Genomic DNA, 20,450 nt, shown 5'->3' on the forward strand with positions numbered 1-20,450 from the left:
GGTCGTAAACTACAAAATACACTTCGTTTTATTAGCATTTTCGAATTTATTAATAGACCTATTCGAATTAACCTTAAAAAGTTTAAATATTTATGTATTTAAGTTAACAATGAAAGGGAGAAGAAATGATGAAAAGCTAATTTTAATGGAGAATTTAATAAAATGCAATTTAGGTTTTGGGATTCTCTGCTCAAGTTTCTGTTAATTGTGGTTACTTGCAATACAATACAAGAATTTTTAGTTTTTAAAACTGTATTTTACTAGATTCCTTAAAAAAACTGAAAATAAAGCAAATAAATAACAGACAACCCAATAATGATGGAAAACTTCAAGAAATAAAAGTTAACTAAACTAAATTCAAAACTGAATGTTGGAAAATGTTTTCGATTGACGGAAAATCGTCGCTTTCCATTGGGAAGTGCTGTTATTTTCGCTGTGTGCTGAGAGTGGGGGGAAATTTATCGCTAACTGCTCTGCTGATTGTCCCAGTTCTTGTTCGACTTTTCCCAGCTCTTTGGCGATTTGGGCTCTTATCTAAGACCATTGCCAGCTTCTGGTAATTGTCGATGGCTCCCGGTGCAGAACTGGTGTCCACGGGTTTGCCATTTTCGCTTCCATGGAGTTCAATATTCACCAGGGGTGCCTGTTTTTGGCCCATTTTTGCGCTGGCTTTTCGGTTTTTCCTCCTCTTACATTTCTTTTTTGGTCCTCCGCAGCTGCTAAACTCTTCGAGTTTTTTTGTTGTAAGTTCTTGCAGCTTTTAACACGCACACAGCGGCACCTCAACACGCACACAACGAGCCGCGTGTGAAGAGAGCGGGAGAGCGAACGTCGGTGAGTGGGTGAGTGTGGTGAAAAGCTTCGGTGCCTGCGCCTTCGTCATCGTTTCGAGTGGTGAGTTCGCTGGAATGCCTGCATTTGTGTGCGTTATATAAGTCGGTTATGAGTCGCGAGTGCCGTACTGTGTTAAGCGAAGCGGTGGAAGGAAGGGGGCGGTAGGAGAACTCACCACGGCCCATTGAGAATGTTACCAAAAAAGTTCTCAGTTGTTGATAGCGCACACACATATAGGCAGCCGTTTGGCCGTACTGCCGCACATTCCGCCGTATTCCATATTCCGTATTCCGTTCGCCGTGGAGCGTGCAGAGCGCTTTCAGTCGCTGATTTGACCGCCAAACAAACGCAACGCAGCTCGGCAGGTTTTTAAGTTTACAATCCAATCGCTGGTTCGCAACCACAACAACAAAAGGACAAAGCGCGCTCTCCGGTCCACGGAAATCGACAACAACAACATTAGCCGCCAGTGGCAGCAACAAACAACCAACAATAACAAAATAATAAAGCAATTACCTAAAGAGTTGGTTTGTTTTCCTTTTTTTTCCAAGTTCCAATCCTGCAAAATAGTTGACATTTTTTTTCGGTTAAATAATACGAACGCAAGCAAACAAAGCAAAAATAATAAATTATAATAAAGAAACAAATACAACAAGCAAAAAAGTAAGCAAAAGTGCGAAAATTAAATGAAAACATTAGTTGTGCCGCAGAACAAAAAAAAAAAAAACAAAAAACAAAAAGAAACAATCAACAAAGGGATCAAGTGTTTATTTATATTTGTGTAGCATACTTTTGTGCGGCAGTCAAAGATTAATTTACACAAAAGGGACCCGCACACACACACACCCACGCACACACACACCCGCAGGCAGACAGGGAAAGAGATAGCTAGCGGGGCGCCAGAAAGAGAGGGCAAGACGAAGGTTACTTTCGCATTTATGCATATGGGATGCCTTCGGTTTGGTTGGGGTTTTTAGTTTTGGTTTCGGTTTTGGTTCTGCCATTCGTTATGCTTACAAAACTTGACCCAAATTTACGTTTTGCGGTCCAGCAGCTGCCGCTAAATAAAAAAAAATATACATATATATAAAAAATAAACGCCCGCGGGGGCGCTGAGGTGGGTCGAAAGGGGGGTTGGGCAGCGAGACAACGTGGAAGGATTATGTAAACAAAAATAAGTTTCCCAGCCCAGCGAGAACTTGTGTCGCGACGCTTAGACTTAACCTCCAAGGACTCGGTTTTCTCATTTTTCACTTGGGGGGCAGGCACCTCGAAGTCCGCGTTTCCATTCCCCTCTAACATCCATCAATGGCCGCAATCATCCGCACACAATCCGTCCGTAATCACAAATGCAGTCCCCACTCTCACCTTGCGTGTCATTTCCTCGTTTCTTTTTTTTTCGTGCCTTAATCCTTTTCCTCTTTTTTTTTGCGAGTGACAAAATAAAGGGGCAGAACAAATCGAAACACGGCGCTACAAAATGCATTTTAATTTGCATCAATTATTTGATAATTGGACATGGCCAAAACGGCTGCACAAATCCCGGAATCGGCACGAAAATAGCTGCAATAGCCGGATTCAGGATGGATCTTATCCTCCCTCATTTGCAACCAAATTGGCCAATCTGTCCGGGCTTAATAGATGCAATCTTCCGTCACTTGACGATCTGCTAACTGGGATATTTGATACCGCAAGATGTGGTCACCGAATGTCCAGTTATGCTATTTCAACTGCTTATTCAATTATATTCAATTATAGTGAGCCATTTAAAAGTGATGTTACTTTAGGATATTCCTTATAAATAGACTTCAAGATCCTTTAAAGTTCTATCCCAATTTAAAGGTTATAACTGCTTTTATCATGTTTAAATATTTGTTCTTACATTTCTTTGAGGTTTTACAAAACACAAAAATTTAATGTTATTGTCATGTTGAGATATTTAAAAAGGATTTATTCATCCATAAAATTGTAAGTTTAACTTTAAATGGTTTCTATGTTCTAATTGGCTTGTTTCATTTCCAAGACCAACTTTTGCGACCAATGAAGTATAACTGCTTAGTTAAAATCTGGAAATTTGAGCAATTAAACGCATCTGAATAATTTCCGAGTATTAAATGCATAGCTCAAATGCTAACAAGTTGAGCCAATTAAAAATTTCCAACTTGCTTTAGTGCCATATTCCTAGTAAATGTATTTCATTTTCTTGGTATTTAGTTGGCCTGGTTTCAGTCTGCTTTTCTAATTTCCAAATTAATGCTAAGTTCATGGTGATAATGTACGAATTAAACCAATTATAAATTTTCACATTTGCCGGTCGTCAATTCGCAGTACATTCATTTCAATTACTTGCCAGTTAGCAGCCTCGAAAGTATTTTTGGCATCCGTCCGATTTGCTAATTTCGAAATTCATGTTAAATTGCACTTAGCCCGTTGCCATGAATATTTCAATTGTGATAGCAGCATTTATTTGCTAAGCCCTGCAATCCCAATCACACTTTCCTCCAAGGAATTCCACATTTAAATGCTCGGCGGAATTTCCATTGCCAAGATGAGTTGCCAAACCCCCCATCCCCCCGCTCTTGGACGGCCTAATCCAATCGCCTTAAGGTAGGCACTGACATTTAGGCAATCCCTCGACACTCTGGTTGCAGTCCGTCCGCCATGTCTATCTGCCCACCGCCATTTTTAGGACCTTCGAGATCCTTTGCCGCTCATCGAAATCTTCGAAATTCTCGAATTCTGCATTGTTTGCATCGAGACTTTCGCCCCATATTGGGGCGAGTGGGCGGGGTTCTTGTCATCCCATCCCTGAATGTGGCTGACTGTGGGTGTAAAAATTAATTTACCACCTCCGCTGGTGATGCGGGGTGACGGCACCGCCTTTGTGGGCTCCGCGTCTTGGGTTCCCTGCCTCCTGCCAGCTCAATCTTCATTTGCATTTATACACAGACAGAAATCGGTAATTCCTAGCTTAAAGGCCAAACTGTGGTAATCGCCCGAGAAGTAACAAATTGCAGTTCGGATTTAAAACAAGCATAAAAGCTACAAAATCCTTGAAATCTACGAGCTTTGCTTGCAACACAAAAACTGTGAATAAAACGAGGTTGTTTGCATTAATAATTTGGTATATTCAGAACTTAATGCAGATTGGAAATGTTGGGAAGCTTAAAATTCTATAAACTAATCAATAAATTATTCAATTCTATGTTTGTTTGTTCACTCTATAAACAATTTACCTCAAGATAAAAGGTTTTGTTTTGTGGATATAGATTGTGTTTTTAAATCGCTCAATCATTCCTTTTCTTTGCTTTTACTTTTAGACAACGCTTTAAATAATTTGCTTACAATGTTGAATAGACTATAGGTTTTTTTTGCCAGTGTAGCCCAGCTTTCGGGTATCGTTTACAATCCATTTCATTCGAATAAGTTTGCGCGTCGCTCCGTTCCATTCACTGCGTTCCGATCCCGATCCCCCTGGCCATGCCCACATCCACATCCATTTCCATTCCAATTCCTTCAACGCCCATTTCTTCGCCCTTTTTCCCATTTTCGGTCCCACTTTTGTTGGCAAGTGTAGATGAGTGCGAGAAAAGTGTTGCATGCTCGCGGGCTAAACGCGAGATGAACACGCAGCTGAAGGATAAAAAGGAGGCGGCTGGCTCAAGAGGGGGAGTGGCCGAGGCAGCAGGGGGCGGGGGTGGGCAAGACAACACCAACAACTGCAGGCAGTATGAAAAATAAGCACACACACACACCCACACACACGCACACATAGACAGCGAGAAGCAGGGAAGAAGGACACATTCAGACAGATAAACGAGTCGAGTTACAAGCCAGGACTTTTTTTTTTTGGGCCAGGGGAGGGGGAGGAGAGGTAGATAGCGAGGACCTGCTGCTATCTGCATCCCTGTCTAAATAGTGCCATCCCGCTCGTTGGCACTGCATTAGCAGCCAGCTGTGAACGAAATAAACGTAAAAATATTTTTAGTGTGAACAAATTTGAGCTCGTCGCTCGTTGTAAAAGGCAACACAGAATGAAACTGAAACACTGCGACAAACGCACACAGACACACGCACGCGGCAGCACACCTGACATGATAACCCACACACACACGCACAGGAACAAACTGTGTTTAGTTAGCAAATGCCAATGGCTCATGTTCGCAGGGCAGAGAGGGAGAGAGAGAGAGAAAGGAAGAGGCAGAGAGAAAGGTAGAGAGTAGGAAAGTGAGTGTGTGTGTGGGTGTATCACTTTGCGTGTCTCTGTGTGCGACAGTTTTGTAAACAAACAAAGTCAAAAGCAACAAGAATTTTACACGACTTGAACGAAGATATTGGAGGGCCTCTCTCTCTGCTGGCTGGCAGCCTTTACATAATTGTGCCCAGCCCTACAATAAAAAAGAGTTCATTAAAAGCGAAAGCAGGTGACCCCATTTACCTCAAGTAACTCGCCATATTTGTTGTCCTGCGAAAGGGATATGAAAGTCATTTCGGGCATTTCTTAATGCCAAGGCGCCTGCCATGTGAGAGTTTTCCTCAGTTCCTCAGTTAATGGGTAAATAGTTCGAAAAACCTGAAGATACTTTCTTACAAAGATACTAATTTGAAAAGATACGCTCGCTTATATTCGAAAATTCGATTTAATTAGCTAATTAAGCACATAACCTCCAGTAATTCCTTATATTTATCACAAATAGATTGAATTAGTTGGGTTTAAACATATTTCCTATCAGCTAATAGCACTTGAAAAGGTTCCCGATTTTTCCCGATCAATTGGTTTGATTTGAACACAATTCCGCAGCACAAATTAAGTTTCGTGCTGCCAAGAAGGGATCATCTCGGATTTCTGGCGATGAACAGCAGTTCCGTCACGTTTTCCACCAGCTCCTGACTTTTCCCCGGGGATTGAGTGTTTTTGATTTCGTTTGCTGCACTTGATACGACCGCTTTGCATGCGACATCTCGGCGGGATTGCATCTGAAATTAACAGAATTTATTTCATTGCATACCACGGAGCCCCCTTTCCCCACCTTACCCCTTCCACCGCTTCGCTCTCCTTTTTCTCTGGAGGCAGAGAGGAGAAAAAATACAAAGGCAACTTATTTTTATGCCATTCGCGTCAACCGCAGAAGGCAACAGAGGGAACCGCCCCCACATCCACCCCCTTTGGCACACACAGGGTTAAGTTTTTTATGCGCTTTTGTTTGCATCCTCTGCAGCGGGCCACGCCCTCCGCCCTCCGCCCTCCAACCACCCCCACCCCATTCCGCCCACATCTAGACGATTTTTTTTTGTTGCCAACTGTCATGAAAAGTTCGAGTCGAGAGTTGACCTGAAAAGTGTCGCTCTGTGTATTTTTATGCCTTTCAATACCCCCAATCCCCCTCCTCCCCCCCGCGCTCCACCCCTGGAAAAGCGCCCCTTTTTTCGGCACGCCTCTGGCCTCGTTATAATCATAGTGCGGCGTTGTTGTTGTTGTGTGCGGAAAATCACTAATTGAACAGCGACAAAAATCCCAGTAAAAATAGTTTTTAATCAAAAGACACAGGACATGGGGGATTATCGATGGGTTTTTGATGGATGAGCCTCCTGCGAGTGGTGGGGCCAAAATGAAAATCCAACTGAATTTGAAGCATCCTTCGCATAAGAACTATTTACACTCCTTTTAAGCGCCACTCGAGAAGTTTTTGAGCCGGGAAAAAGTGCGGCCAGAACTTTTCATAAACTATCTTGGCCAGTTATTGAGATGCAACAAAATTGAACCCATATATATGTATGAATATATATATATAGATTTAATATCAGCAAATATGCCGTGAACTATGCACCATACTTTCCTACTTTCCTCGCATTTAACTTTCTTTTTTTTTGTATAACAAAATTATAAAGCATATTAAAATACTTATGGCAAACTTTTGAATAACCGAAACAAAAGCAACTACAAAAATTGCAAAGTAAAACGAACTTGGGCAGCGCAAAAAAGTTTGCCACTAAAAAGCAATAGCAGTCAAGTGCAACAACAACAAATAACAAATAACAACAACAACAAGAGGTAGAACAACAACAACAACTAGGGAGCCACAACAAGAACAACATGGGAAAAAAGAGCTCCAAGTTGAAACAGGATACCATCGATCGCTTAACAACGGACACATACTGTAAGTAAATCGCACTTAAATGTCTCAGTATTCAATTATCAAGTGGTACAGTGCGTTTCAGCGGCATAAGTACTCAATTATCTAGTGATACAATGGGTTTCAGCAGACTTAGGTAGATACATGTTCCATTTTAAATGAGCACAGATTGAGACTAATATAAAAGATGTAGATAAACAACCATTTTTATGCACATTTAATTAAAGTTAATTAAAGCAAAAGTGGCATATTAATAATAAATATTAAAGATTGAATTTATAAATAATTGATTGATAAGAATTGATTGATGAAGATTGAAAGATAATTTAATTAATATATATAAAGCTATATAAATGCAACTGATTAAATAAAGGATACCCAATTATGACATTTTAATTTAAACCCAGTACCAATACCAAAACATTTAATACCCCTTTAAATGGTGGCTTAAATTGCATTTTATAAATTCATTTTGCTATACTTTATCCCTCAAATCAAGGACCTCAACTGTACCGTTAATCGCCAGGATTGCTTACGAAAATTGGCATTTATCCTTGGGAACTGAGCTCGCTTAATAGACACTATATCAATTCCACATCTACCTCATTTTATTATTTTCCCATCCACAGCGTGTTTTTCCTGCCCCCGCACTTTGATTTACCTTGTAATAATTCCGTCTTCTTATTTATTTATTTGTTTGTTTGTTTTGCCCAGGCATTTATGCCCTCTCTCTTGATTATTTTTTTTCATTTTTTTTCTCCATCTGCCCCAAACTCATTTACCATTTTCCTTCGATTGGCAGTTTACCCCATTTCGATTTGTTTTTGTTTTCGTTCGCCGAGCATCAATCAAAATACGCAGAGGTGCAGACATTTTCCGATAACCAGATAGCCAGAGATATCTGGTAGCTCGATAAATGCATAATTCAAAAGTGTTTTCCCAGCCAACTTATTCATCAGCGACGGCGACTGACTCATCAGTCATCATGGCCGCGTTGGCAATAAAGTCGCCCCAATTGACGGCGAACATCTGAGCCCGATTCGATTTGATTCGATTGAGAAACTTGGGATTAGCCAGCCAGCCAGCTCAAGTTCGGAGTGCATAGATGGAGTGCGAAAGGATCCTTCGTCCTGCGGCTATTGAGTTACCCCGTGCTGGATACAAGGGGGGTGAGCACTTGACATTTATGGTTTAATTTTATCGCTTTTTCCTGTAGCCACTTTTGCTGCTACTTTGTTATAAATTGACATGTTATTGTTGCTGAAACTGACAGCTGCAGTTATGGCTGCTTTCGACTTGAGCTTGGCTAAAAAAAAGCGTTGGCATTTCAGTGGCATAGATATTTCGAAGGATATTATAGCCCGAGCTATAAACTTGGCTATAAATCAGTACGCTTAAGTTCTAGAAATCAAGTCTAAACAGGAATAACTCAATCAAGGTAGCAGTAATCAGAAATGATAGGGTTGCCCTCTAAATAATATTCCTTCTACAAAAGTCACATCTCGAAAGCGGCAACACTTTTGGAACTGCACTTCACGTTTATGGTAATGCAGCTCACCTTTTACGACCTCTTCAACCCACAAAGTTGAACATTAATTGTATGCTTTGTTGCTGCGTTTCACCTGTTGTTGTGGCTAACTCTTGTGGCCCGTACAATGTGTTGTGTTAACTGTTACTATTAGTTACTACCTTTCAGTTTACGTGCCCTGCTACCGATTTCCGTTACGTTTTGTATCTCGTTCTGTAACTCGTTCTGTATCTCGTTTTGTATCTCGTTTTGTAGCTCCTTTTGTAGCTGCTGCTTTTACTGCTAAGCAGGACATTACATTTACTTAGCTGGCACCGAGCTTTTGGTCCTTTTTGTGTTTCGGCCATTTGGGCTTCTTAAAAATGCAAGTCAGAAACTTTTCGAGCCCCAAACTTTTGTGACTAATTGCTTTCGTTTGCCTCCTCGCTGTATTTTCTTATTCTGCGGTCCCCACCGAGGTCAGGGGTTAACCCGGAGGGGGTGGGGCGCTCGACGGGCGTATAAATAATTACCGCTGGGCATTTGGGGGCACCTGGCCGAACAAAAAAAAAAAAAAAGAAAAGGAAAAACAGCTGGAAAATAAGGTAGAGGACGGAGGAAAGTGTTGACAGATTGCTGCCAAAGTTTTCACCGTTTTTTAATGGCTTTTCCTTGAAGTTGTTTATCTTGGCTGGCTGGCTGGCTGAGCTGCGCTGAAATGGAATTCATTGGGCTCTGCTTAAATATGCAACTCAATAATTGTAATCCTCTTGCCTCGAATGCTCCACCGCCCCCAAGCCGAAAAGCCCATTGTGTGTTTGTGCAACAGCTGCTGTTTGGCAGAGATTTGCTTGTCCAAGCAAAGCAAATGAATCAACTAAGGACTCAATTTATTGCCAACGGGTCGTATGAACAATTTCTGCTGGCCTGCGTCAATATTTGTCCTGTCCATTGACATGCCAATCAATTGGACATTAAACTAACCCTCAGCGCCCATCGTCTTAGCCCTTTGCAGCCGTAAACTAGCCCCCCCCCCCTACCTTTCCCTTCCCCCTGCCGCCACACAACTGAATAAATAAATAAACGGACAGAAATTTGATTAGTTCAGGCGAGAGGAGGGGTGGTAGCAAATGCAAATTCCCTAGTGCGTTTGGGCCACACATTCATCCATCCATGGTGGCTCGAATTAGGGTCGAAAGCAGCAGTGCCCGTGGCTAACTGAAAAGCAGTTAGGAGTGCAAAGGGTTCTCGTGTTGTTAGTTGTCTAAGCCAAATATCCCCAACACTTTCTGGCGCAATTTGTACAAAATGTGACTTAAGGATTACTCTATTTTATTTATATTTTGAAATTTTGTTTTTGTTTAAAGGCAAATGACAACGTGATGGAGTATCGTATTATTTATTATCTGTTTCGTGGCGAATTTTGCACTAAAACACAAACTTGGTTGGCTTCAATTTCAATCAATTCATAATTCGATTACGAGCCCAACCAGGTGTGACATTCTATTGTTGGCCAGATTTCCACTACATTGTTCTAATAATTTCATGTTCGGGATTTTCGGCAATGAAGCAAAATGTTCTAGCCATTTGTTCGTTATAACTTGGCTTAAATAATATCTGTAGGCAAAATAATGGCTTTTAGGTATTGGGTAAAGTCTTAAGGTAACGTATGTTTCCAAACTGCAATAATTTATGGCCTTAATCACTTTTTAAGCTGTAAGTTTGGTAGCAAATTCATAGAGATATTTCATTCAAAATGATTGTTCAAATATTATTAAAACAATCAATTTTGGAATGCCAAACTGTGGTGTCTACGCAATGGGTTTATTACTTATTTAAATTGAATTTGATTGGAAAAACAATTGCATAAGCCATGTAAAGCGGAAAATATGAACAAACAAACGATTTGAAAATGATAACAATTTCGCCAGCAGTAAATTGTTTATGCGCATAGAATTCGATGGCAATTAAATGCATATTTTATTTTAGCCCTTCGCCGATAGGAAAAGCAGGCAATTAAAACATGAAAAATGCTATTTGTACAATACTATTAACTCGACCATGACAAACATTGTTATTTAAAATACATTTTATACCACGCTGTGATTGCGGAAAAGCCGCTGATATGGGCAACATTCAAATGGCCCAGTGGAATGAATATGTTATGCTCGGTCATCAATCGATTGGCATGGGTGTGGAAAAGGGGGGTTGTATTGCACCACATATTGCCACATTCCTTGCAAAAAGGTGAGCCACTACCAGTGCCACCCGCACCCACATCCTGCCATGCTGATCCGCAATCTTTTTCAAGCCAACTTGAGCTGACAGAATGACTCGTGCTATATGCGAATGACAATGCATTTCGGATGGGGGGCGGTAAACTGGAACCGATGGCAACAAGTCGTATGAGCAATATGCTCTTTATTTACAATCAATACAGGCGAACAAGTGACGCCGCAGAGGCATACAACACAAAAAAAAAAAGGAGAAACGATGGGGGAAAAAATGAAAGGCACACACAATGCTGCCCCTTAAATGCCGTTATATTTTTACATGCCACACGTCAATAATACAAGAAGGCAGAGTGGGTCCTGTCTCTCAGTCGGTGTGTTGGTCCTTTAGCCAGGCTATCGATTACCAATCAATTCTGCTCCTGGCGCTGGCTGTGCCAATTGTGTTGACTCCGCCGGATTGACATTCCCTGCGGGATAAGGACAACGCATAATGGATCAAGGATATGCCCTGGGGCATGGGTGGGGAGGGGGGTGGGGTTTCGTTTAATAGGGGGGATAAAACCCACGAAGCGCTCTTTTTTCTGCGGCTAATTAAAATGCAAATGCTGCAGCGATTCCTTTGCCAGGCAGCTAATCAAAATGAAAAATGATAACCAAGCTGAAGGAAACAGAATGAAAATGAGTGCAAAGCAATTGGAAATAGCACTTAAAGTTAGGGAAGTTAACAATTTTTCCAAATTAAATTATAATCATTTGTAGGTTGTAATTTAAATTAAATATTAAGAATATTAGCACTTATTCTGGGAACTTCAACTTTGCAATAAATTTAAAGGGGCGTCTTTACACAGTTGTGCCGCATTTCTTTCAGTGCATTTTCTTTGGTGCATGTGGCTGGGCACGCAGATGATATATGAACCACCGTGCCATGAATAATGCGAGTGGCCGCTGCAGATAACTGGCAGCCATCGAGTCAATAGCCCGTCTCCAGCTCCGTTTCCAATTGCCCAGCTCCCTGGAGGCGTGTCTCCGCCACCAATCCCCACCCCCACCTGGCCACCTCTTCACGCCGCCCAAAATGGCCGGCCATTGACCACGCAACACCACCCACCCCCTCAAAAGCAATTCGAATGTGTGTAATTTTGCGTGAATTTATGTTTTCATTTTTGTTTTTTTTGTTTTTTTTTTATTTTCTGTTTTCCAATTGCCTGGTCCTGCTGGTCAGGGAACATGTGCGCCATTCACACGCCCAGGAGTCAGTCGGAGGACCTGGGATCAGGATACGGCCCCGGTCAGGTTGGACCTCCCAAAGGGGCTGAGCGGCGTTTAAACGTTTGGTAAACGGCCATTAGGCCAACGGCAATGGCAATGGCCAAGCAAAATGGGGGAAAAAGAAAGCAAACAGAGAACATTTTATGCCAGCAAAACAAAGAACATTTTTATATGCATGAATGGTGGGCAAGAAGGTGGTGGAAAATCAGAGAAAGTCCAGGAGGAGGAGCAGAAGGAGCAGGAGGAGCAGGTCCAGATGAAGCCCTGGGCGTGGTCGAAAGACAATGAAAGATAATTCAGGACTCGAACCGAATGAGTTCAGCATTTGCATATGCGAGGAGTGTGGAGGGGGCACATAGAAATGGATAATGAAGAGGTCATTCCGGGAATTCTCCTAGCCCCAACCCCCACCTAACCACCACCCCCTATTACCCCCTACCACTCCGCCTCCTATCGAACGCCAATCAATAATGAATGAATAATTTAGCAACGATGATTTCATTAGTTGTGCGGCAGAGAGAAAATTGATTTAGAAGCCAGCAGTCCCAACTATATGGAATATATGTAGTATAGCCTCCAGCAACAATTACTTTTAATTGTGAATGCCATATTCTGTGAGAACCTATATAATTTTCTTTAATGCCATGTTTTATTTTATAAAAGAGCAATTAACTACTCTTCTTGAAGCTACCATTAAGTTGTAACTAAATAATATAAACGTGCAAGGCACTTTAAGTCCTTTAGCTTATGTTATGTGTACCTGTGAAATCTACATATGTATACTACAAAATTAAATAATATAATCAGTAGTGTAACTAATAACTAGATTAAATCCCAAACTGCTGGCCAAAAGTATCGAAAATTCAAGCCAGCTGGTAGCCTTTGATAACCGAAAGTTGGAATTTAATCCGATGTTATTTGTAATTCCCAAACCCTTCATCAGCCTTTGTGGATTTGGTGACAGCTCGTGTGTAAATAAACAATTGACGGAAAAAAGCCATTGCTATTGTCAGCTGGCATGGCAGGTTCGAAACGCACTGTACCATTCGAATAGCAACACGGCCCACACGAATTTGTGTGCTCAATTGAACGGTTTAGCATATTCGGCCAGAAACAATTCAAAATAATCCACTCGCACCTTGTAAATATTTCAAATACCGCATAAAAATTTAATCCACTTCGATTTTCTGTTTGTTTTCATTTGCAGTCACAGAGAAAGAAATACGTCAATGGTGAGTTGGCTGGCAAAAATGCCAGCGGGCGGCATATCTGGCAGATATATATCTAAATATATATACATATATAACATATCCGCGAATTAACTGAATATAAATCAAACATTTTCGCACCCGCCAGGCACAAAGGATTCCTGAAAGACTGCCCCAACGGCCTGCTCACGGAGCAAGTGAGTATATCGGATATGTGTCCTTAAACATCCTTTAGGCGCAGTCGACTGTATGTGTGTGTGTGTAAATTGGCCACCTGAGCGTGGCCAATTCATTTAAGTCAAACGGTTAATTAAGTTAATTTTCCGCCTTGCACCCAAACTCGCCCCTCCACTCGATTTATGTTTGCTAATTCCACGACAGCAGCCATATCAGACATGAGAGGTCCTTCGCCAGGATAACACAAATACAAGTGGAGGTCTTGGGGTTGGCCAAATGTGTTGACGACCCCCGGCTGCTAATGACATTGCCTTTGTGGATGTCGAAGTGGATGTTGTTGTTGTTCTTGATGTTGCTGCTGTCGTCGTCGGCTGTTTGTTGATAATGAAGTTTATTAATGCGCGCATCATTCAAACACGAACACATACGCATACGCATATGTGGCACGCCTCTAATTGATTCATCTACATTTGTCTTTCGCCCCCTTCTTCGTTTCTCCATTTCTCCATTTCTCCGTCTATCTGTTTCTCACTCTTCTCAGGGCTTCATCAAAATCTACAAACAATTCTTTCCACAAGGCGATCCCAGTAAATTCGCATCGCTCGTCTTTCGCGTCTTCGATGAGAACAATGTGAGTATTCAATCTATTCTAGATCCTATTTCCCCAGTAGAAACTGGGGCTGGCCACGCCCACAAACTAAAAAGTTTCCAATCCATTTGCGTTTGAAAGTTTTCCATAATTTTGTATATAACTAGTACAGTGGCACATCTTTTGTAAACTAAACATGCTATGCAAAAAGCAAATATTTGTAAAGCAGAAAACTGTTTAACATTGAATCATTTGTATTTATAAGATACAAATTGTTATTGCTCAGTGTTCGAAAAAACCAGACTTTCATTCCCTACATTTGCCAACCCTAAAATATTTACAAAAGGCATTTGTTTGATTTGAAAGGGATTTTGTTGGCATAAACATAAATATGCAAAAGGATTTTCAGCAAAAGAAATATTTAACTGAAGTTTTTATACGCTTAACATCGAATGATTTGTATTCATGGGATAAAAGTTGCCATGTTTTTTTGTTTTTTTTTTTTTTTGTCAGGTAAATATTCAATTGTGGCACATTGGCAGGGCCAGGAAAAAATTGTGCAAGGAATTTGCTAGCATAAATCCAGATTTTTCGGAATATTTACAAACATTTTATCTAAATTGGTACATGTTCCATTTGCAACAAAGTTTGGGGCTAGTTTTTCCCTCAGTGTGCTGACGTGGGCTAAAAGTGTGAGACAGCCACAAAATAAACTGATTTTAGCTGGTTAATGCCCTTTACTCTCACCGCTGTTGGCCAGTTTATGGTGTGGGTGATCATAAATTTTGGCTGCTTTTGTTGTTCCTCGCTTTTATTATTTATGGACCATGGGCGTGGCCCGCCCCTTCGCTACCCTCCCCGCCCGAACAACCACAGAATGTCAACTGTCTGATGTCTGCACTGATTTGCTTTCTTTGTCTCTCTGCGTGTGTGTGTCTTTTTGTGTCCTTACCGCTGTGTGTATGTGTGTGTGCCTGCTTTCTTCTCTCTTTTTTTCCCGGCCTTCCCGTACCGTTTTTATGGCTCTCCAGGATGGCTCCATTGAGTTTGAGGAGTTCATACGCGCCTTATCCGTCACATCGAAGGGCAACCTGGACGAAAAACTGCAGTGTAAGTGGCGCCATGTTTTTCCACAAATTGAAAAAAAAATACAACAGCTCACAAAAACCCAGCTATCCATCAATACTTTCATTATTATTTTCTTACCATTATTTATGCCTCAACCACAGGGGCCTTCCGTCTTTACGACGTGGACAACGATGGTTACATAACGCGGGAGGAGATGTACAACATAGTGGATGCGATCTACCAGATGGTGGTAAGTAGTTGGGTTTGAAGAACCTTACCCTTTTCCCTGCTAAATAGTAAAAAAGTTGAGCCAACTCAAGGTTAGGCTTAAAGTTATTTTAATGATTAAGTTTAGCACGTTAAGCTAAGTAAAGATTTATCAATAATATTTGACATACTATTAATTATTTGAAAACAGGGACAGCAACCGCAATCGGAGGACGAGAACACGCCGCAGAAACGAGTGGACAAGATCTTCGATCAGATGGACAAAAACCACGATGGCAAATTAACATTAGAAGAATTTCGTGAGGGTAGTAAAGCTGATCCACGTATAGTTCAGGCGTTAAGTTTAGGTGGTGGTTAAATCGATTAACAATGGCCGATTACCGATAACAGACCCAATTCCAATTCCACAAAAACCAAGCGCGCAATAAACTGAAATAAAAAGATATTGATACTGCAAGTTGATCGAAACCCGCTTAAAAAAAAAAACAAAACAAATTAAATAAAAAATATGGAAGTTTGTGGGTGGGGGCGGGTTGGTACGGTGCCACGCCCCTGCCGCTTCGTTTGCATTCGCTTCTCCACTCTTCACTCTCTCTTCTCTCCACGCTTTTCTCAATTCTCAATTCTTGATTCTCGATTCTCCGCGCGTCGCTTGCGACACTGAAGATGATAATAATTTTTTGATATATGGATAAAGAATAACTAACGAGATGGAAATCCAAACAAACGAACCGAAAAGAAATGAAAAGAAAAAACAAAAATCGAAAAAAACCGAAAGAAATTAATTTTTAAATATACACCAGAATATAAATATATAGGAAATCATGGCGTAGTCAGAGCGCAGTTCATAGCAATAATGGAAAAACAAAAAGATGAAAAAACGAAAAAAAAGTCGAAAGATAAATAAACTAATACTAATTTTAAATTAAATCGAGTGGCGCGGAGGCGCAAATCAATTTTTGAAGCATACACCAATTACGAGTAAACTAATTAAACCTACGATTAAATCAGCATAACTATACTAAACAATTAAACGATACAATTAGAGCCGAACTAAGCCTACGCATCAATTGTGCAGCCTTCGAAGCAAAGCGAGTTATATAAACTCGATCCGAGTCAGCTAATTCCACTCACGACAGCCAACAGCAGCCACTATATCCACACTTAATATATATATATATACATATAGATACAGTATCAATCCGATAAGTGGCCGCAGACAGGACGAACAGAGTTCAGAGTTCACAGTTTAGAGGGCATCGCACAGCAGAGGGGAGCTAGCTTAAAAATACCATAAAAAAAAACACTTTAACGATTACGAGAGATACTTACACATATAACCCATTTCCAAGTGCATTCACTTTAGCTTATTTGAATAATCGAAGATGAGGTATAATGAGATTACACCACTCAATGTTTTCTGATTTCCATCAATACTAACACTAAAGTTTTTGCAAGTGTATGTAAAAAGAATGCTAAGCCAGAAGGTCTCGCTGTCCATAGCAACTTTCCTTTTATTCAAATTACTTCGGTACCCCAACTTCCGATATTCATTTGCTTTTATTGACCAGGACTTGTTTGAGAAATGAAAGAGGATTTATGAGCAAGTTCCATAACCAACCAGCACCAGCAGAAGTGTGTTTATTTTCAGGCTCAAATGCGAGGCAACCCATGTACTTTCAAGCCAGCTGCCTTGCAGTCATGAAACGCACCTTGATCGGCTTTTATGCAGCTCCCCTGCGAAAAGAGATTAAATCTGCAGATGAGTTTCGCCGGCGTACAAATAGTGTTGCATACCCAACAGGCGCAGAAAAGTGTTTGCTTTCGTTTGCTCGCTCTCAATCTCTCTCTCTGTCTCTTTCTACCTCTATCTATATTTCTTTCCCTCTCTCTCTCCATCTCTCTCTATCTGTAAATTCTGCTTTGCCTTGTTTTCCGTTAAGCGTTATACGTTCCCAACAACAATAACCAATCCAAACCAAACCAAAACCAAACCATATTTACAATAACAACAATAACAACACGAACATAATGACAATAGGCGGAGCAGGATGAGCAGAGAAAAAGGATATCCAAAGGTCTTAAGAACAGTGCCCAGAAATCCATGAATCCATGAACCCATGAACCCATGCACCACAGCTCCAGAAGTCCAGAAATAGCTGCGAAGTGAAGCCATTAATAAATGATAAACTAATCAAAGAACGCACAGCTACAACCAGAGCCACATCAACAGCCAGAACATGAACATATATATATATACACAAATGTATATCCAATATCCTCGAGACGCAGCAGAAGAAGCATGGAAGTTGGAGCAGTTAGGAGATATATATGTATATATATACGAGTATAACAATGAAACAAATCCATCATACGATTTAATTTCTATTCTATATGCGGTTCAGCTTTATTATTGCATTGATTTTTCAATAAACCAGTCAACCGTTTTACTATTCCGATGACTATCTATAAATACTGAATCTCCCGCTTTCTCACGCCCCCCACCACCACGCCCCCAAAGAAAATACAACCCGTTTAGTAGCCTTTGTGTAATCTAGATCTAGGGAGATTTCGGACTCCCTGAAAACACACAAGCACTAACACTAACCCAAACACACACACACACACTCACACGCTCACACACATACTGTATATCTATATAGTGCCTATGTATGTAGTAGTATTTCTTATGATTTCGCCTGCTTTGCCTTCTTTGAGAACGAACATTCCCAATTGACCGATTTACGTTTATCTTTTCCTATGCTTTCCATGTATTTAAGCACCGATCTAAAAGAATAAACACGATACAAATTCAAAAGTCAAATGCCGTGCAACCCAAACACTTTTCCCCAAACACTGACACACGCACCACACACATAGCCATATGTATGTATATATAAATACATATATATATGTATATATATATATGTGTATGCCTAAACTTATATATACTCTATATAGTAAGCACAGCAATCGAAAGCAAGTTAAGGAACTATAACAAAACCAAAAATCGAATACAAAAACGCTTCTATAAACCTCACTGAAATTCTTCGAAGAAACAAACTGAAAGATACAAGATATAGTACACACACATACGCAAACTGACACACACGAACACACACTTGTACGAGTATATTAACAATAAACGTAATGCGAAAATTAATCAATAATTAAATAATTCGAAAGTGATATAGCTGACAAAACAAATGTGTCTGTAGTAGTCTAGTAGTTAAAAGAAATTGAAACGAATCGAAAAGAAACGAAAAAAAGGAAATTTATAAATAATATTAACTAAACTATTATATGTGACAGATTAAATTGGAGAAAAACGGGAAAAACGCAACGCAATTTTCACGTTGACCGCTCTTTTTTTTTGTAAGCAGGCGGCTGAGGCGGAAATAAGGAAATCAAACTGTAAATAACACTAAGTGAATCACGCACACCACAAGACACACCCTCACACACACACAAACACACACACACATAACCACGCGCATACCCAGTTGCACACTGACAGAAACGAGGAGTACCGAATAAGTTTGTTAACACCAAAATATAACGGGTCTTAAGTAACGAAAAATAATTATAATATTAATGCGAAAAATGCAAATATGCAAAAATGCAGCCGAGAAGAAGTAAAATCATAAAAACAGTAAGTTAGAGCAAGGAATTTTTTTTGTGGATTGAATTGGATGGGTTTGCAATGAATCAAGTCAATTGTAATAGCCGACAAAATACGAGAATACGAGAATTATGAAATATTTATATTAATTTACAATGGGCCGGCGAGTGAAGCTTTTCCCGCAAACACACTGAAAAAAAAAAAACAGTGGAAAAGCAGTGAAAAGCTGTGAAAAACCAGTTGCAGAAGTCGAAGATGAGTTTCTTTCCACCGCCGTTGACAAACCACACGAATGTCAAGTTAAACGTTTCACAAGCAATATTTTACATACTTATACATGCATTATATACACATATATACTTATATATATATATATATGGGTAAATATATATATAAATAAATATACGATAATAAATATATACATAACTTATATACACACTCCGCAATAACGAGTCGACCGGCTAAATAGACATAATAACTAAAATAAAATATTGCATGGCAGATACACAGATATCCAAGCGAAATGTCTGATAATGCGTGAATAGGCGTTTAAACCAGATGATAGCGGCAGATAGTGGGGAATTAATAACATTTTTAGTGATATTCTTTAGCAAACTTGAATCTGATTTCCTTGCTAAGAACAAAACGAAATGTATAAAGTCGCGAAGAATTCAAAACCAAAGCCGAAAATGTAACGAAAATAACATCAGTTTAAGCGAAAGGTCGTATATTTTACAAAAAAAACAACAAAAACAAAAGCAACCAAGCAAACAAAACGAAATGATATGCTAAAAAAGCGAAAAAAAATAACAAAAAATGAAACCAATTTTTTTCTCCCATTTACCTTGACTCGACTTTCATTTCGTTCGATATATCCTGTGTACTACTCTATTTGCCTTTACTTACCATCATTATTATGTCGATTGTTATTATTATGATTATATGGCAACGTCGATGATAACAATTATTGTGTAAACCTAAACACACATGCAAAACGTATAAGAAACATGAACATGAAAGAGAACTTTATAGAACATACAAATGAAAATCAAATTCTTTTACCAAGAAAGAAACTTAATTATTTTTTTTTTAAGTAATCGCCTAAGGGGGAATGGAAAATTTATCTTGTTACTGTCAAAAAAATATTACTTACTTCAAATAAAAATTTTAAAGCGAGCACCATGGTCTCTTAATGCCTCAATTAAAAATCAAATCCGACCATCCCAGGTGGTGGCGTGGGCCATTTGGACAATTACTTTGATAGGGGTAAGTATGTGACCTGTGACCTGTGACCTCCAACCCCTGGGAGATCGTCAGCTGCTTGGAGAAGTGCTGCCCCAAGTATGCACACACACACACACACACATGAAAGTTTCAACTTAATTGTCGAGCTCTTAATGGGCGAAGCTTTGCCGTTTTGTTTAATGGCCATTAGCTGCTATGGCCAGTCACACGTGGCGTATGCGCAATCAACGGAGACAGCTACATGGCGATTACATGGATTTGGCCCCAAACGTAACGTATACGCAGCGTTGGCACATAAATGTATAATGTTTGCACAAAGCAAACTTCAAGTGTCT

The 20,450-nt window shown here is 40.1% G+C and overlaps 1 protein-coding gene across 4 annotated transcripts; it reads left to right on the forward strand.

Moving 5' to 3' along the window:
* The first annotated feature begins 1,069 nt into the window (after positions 1 to 1,069).
* Positions 1,070 to 19,119, forward strand: LOC6740189 (frequenin-1). 4 transcript variants are annotated; one of them, XM_039297975.2, is made up of 8 exons: positions 1,070 to 1,199; positions 6,724 to 6,992; positions 13,186 to 13,210; positions 13,335 to 13,383; positions 13,905 to 13,994; positions 14,984 to 15,062; positions 15,182 to 15,270; positions 15,439 to 19,119. In XM_039297975.2, exons 2-8 carry the CDS (start codon positions 6,929 to 6,931, stop codon positions 15,604 to 15,606), a joined length of 564 nt encoding a protein of 187 aa, XP_039153909.1. In that variant the 5' UTR covers positions 1,070 to 1,199; positions 6,724 to 6,928; the 3' UTR covers positions 15,607 to 19,119. The 4 variants fall into 4 exon arrangements, with proteins under 4 accessions (XP_039153909.1, XP_002077070.2, XP_039153907.1 ...); XM_002077034.4 differs by having other exon boundaries at positions 1,086 to 1,497; XM_039297973.2 differs by having other exon boundaries at positions 1,086 to 1,361.
* Positions 19,120 to 20,450: the final 1,331 nt, after the last annotated feature.

Source organism: Drosophila simulans, chromosome X (assembly GCF_016746395.2).
Source record: "Drosophila simulans strain w501 chromosome X, Prin_Dsim_3.1, whole genome shotgun sequence".
Taxonomy (NCBI): domain Eukaryota; kingdom Metazoa; phylum Arthropoda; class Insecta; order Diptera; family Drosophilidae; genus Drosophila; species Drosophila simulans.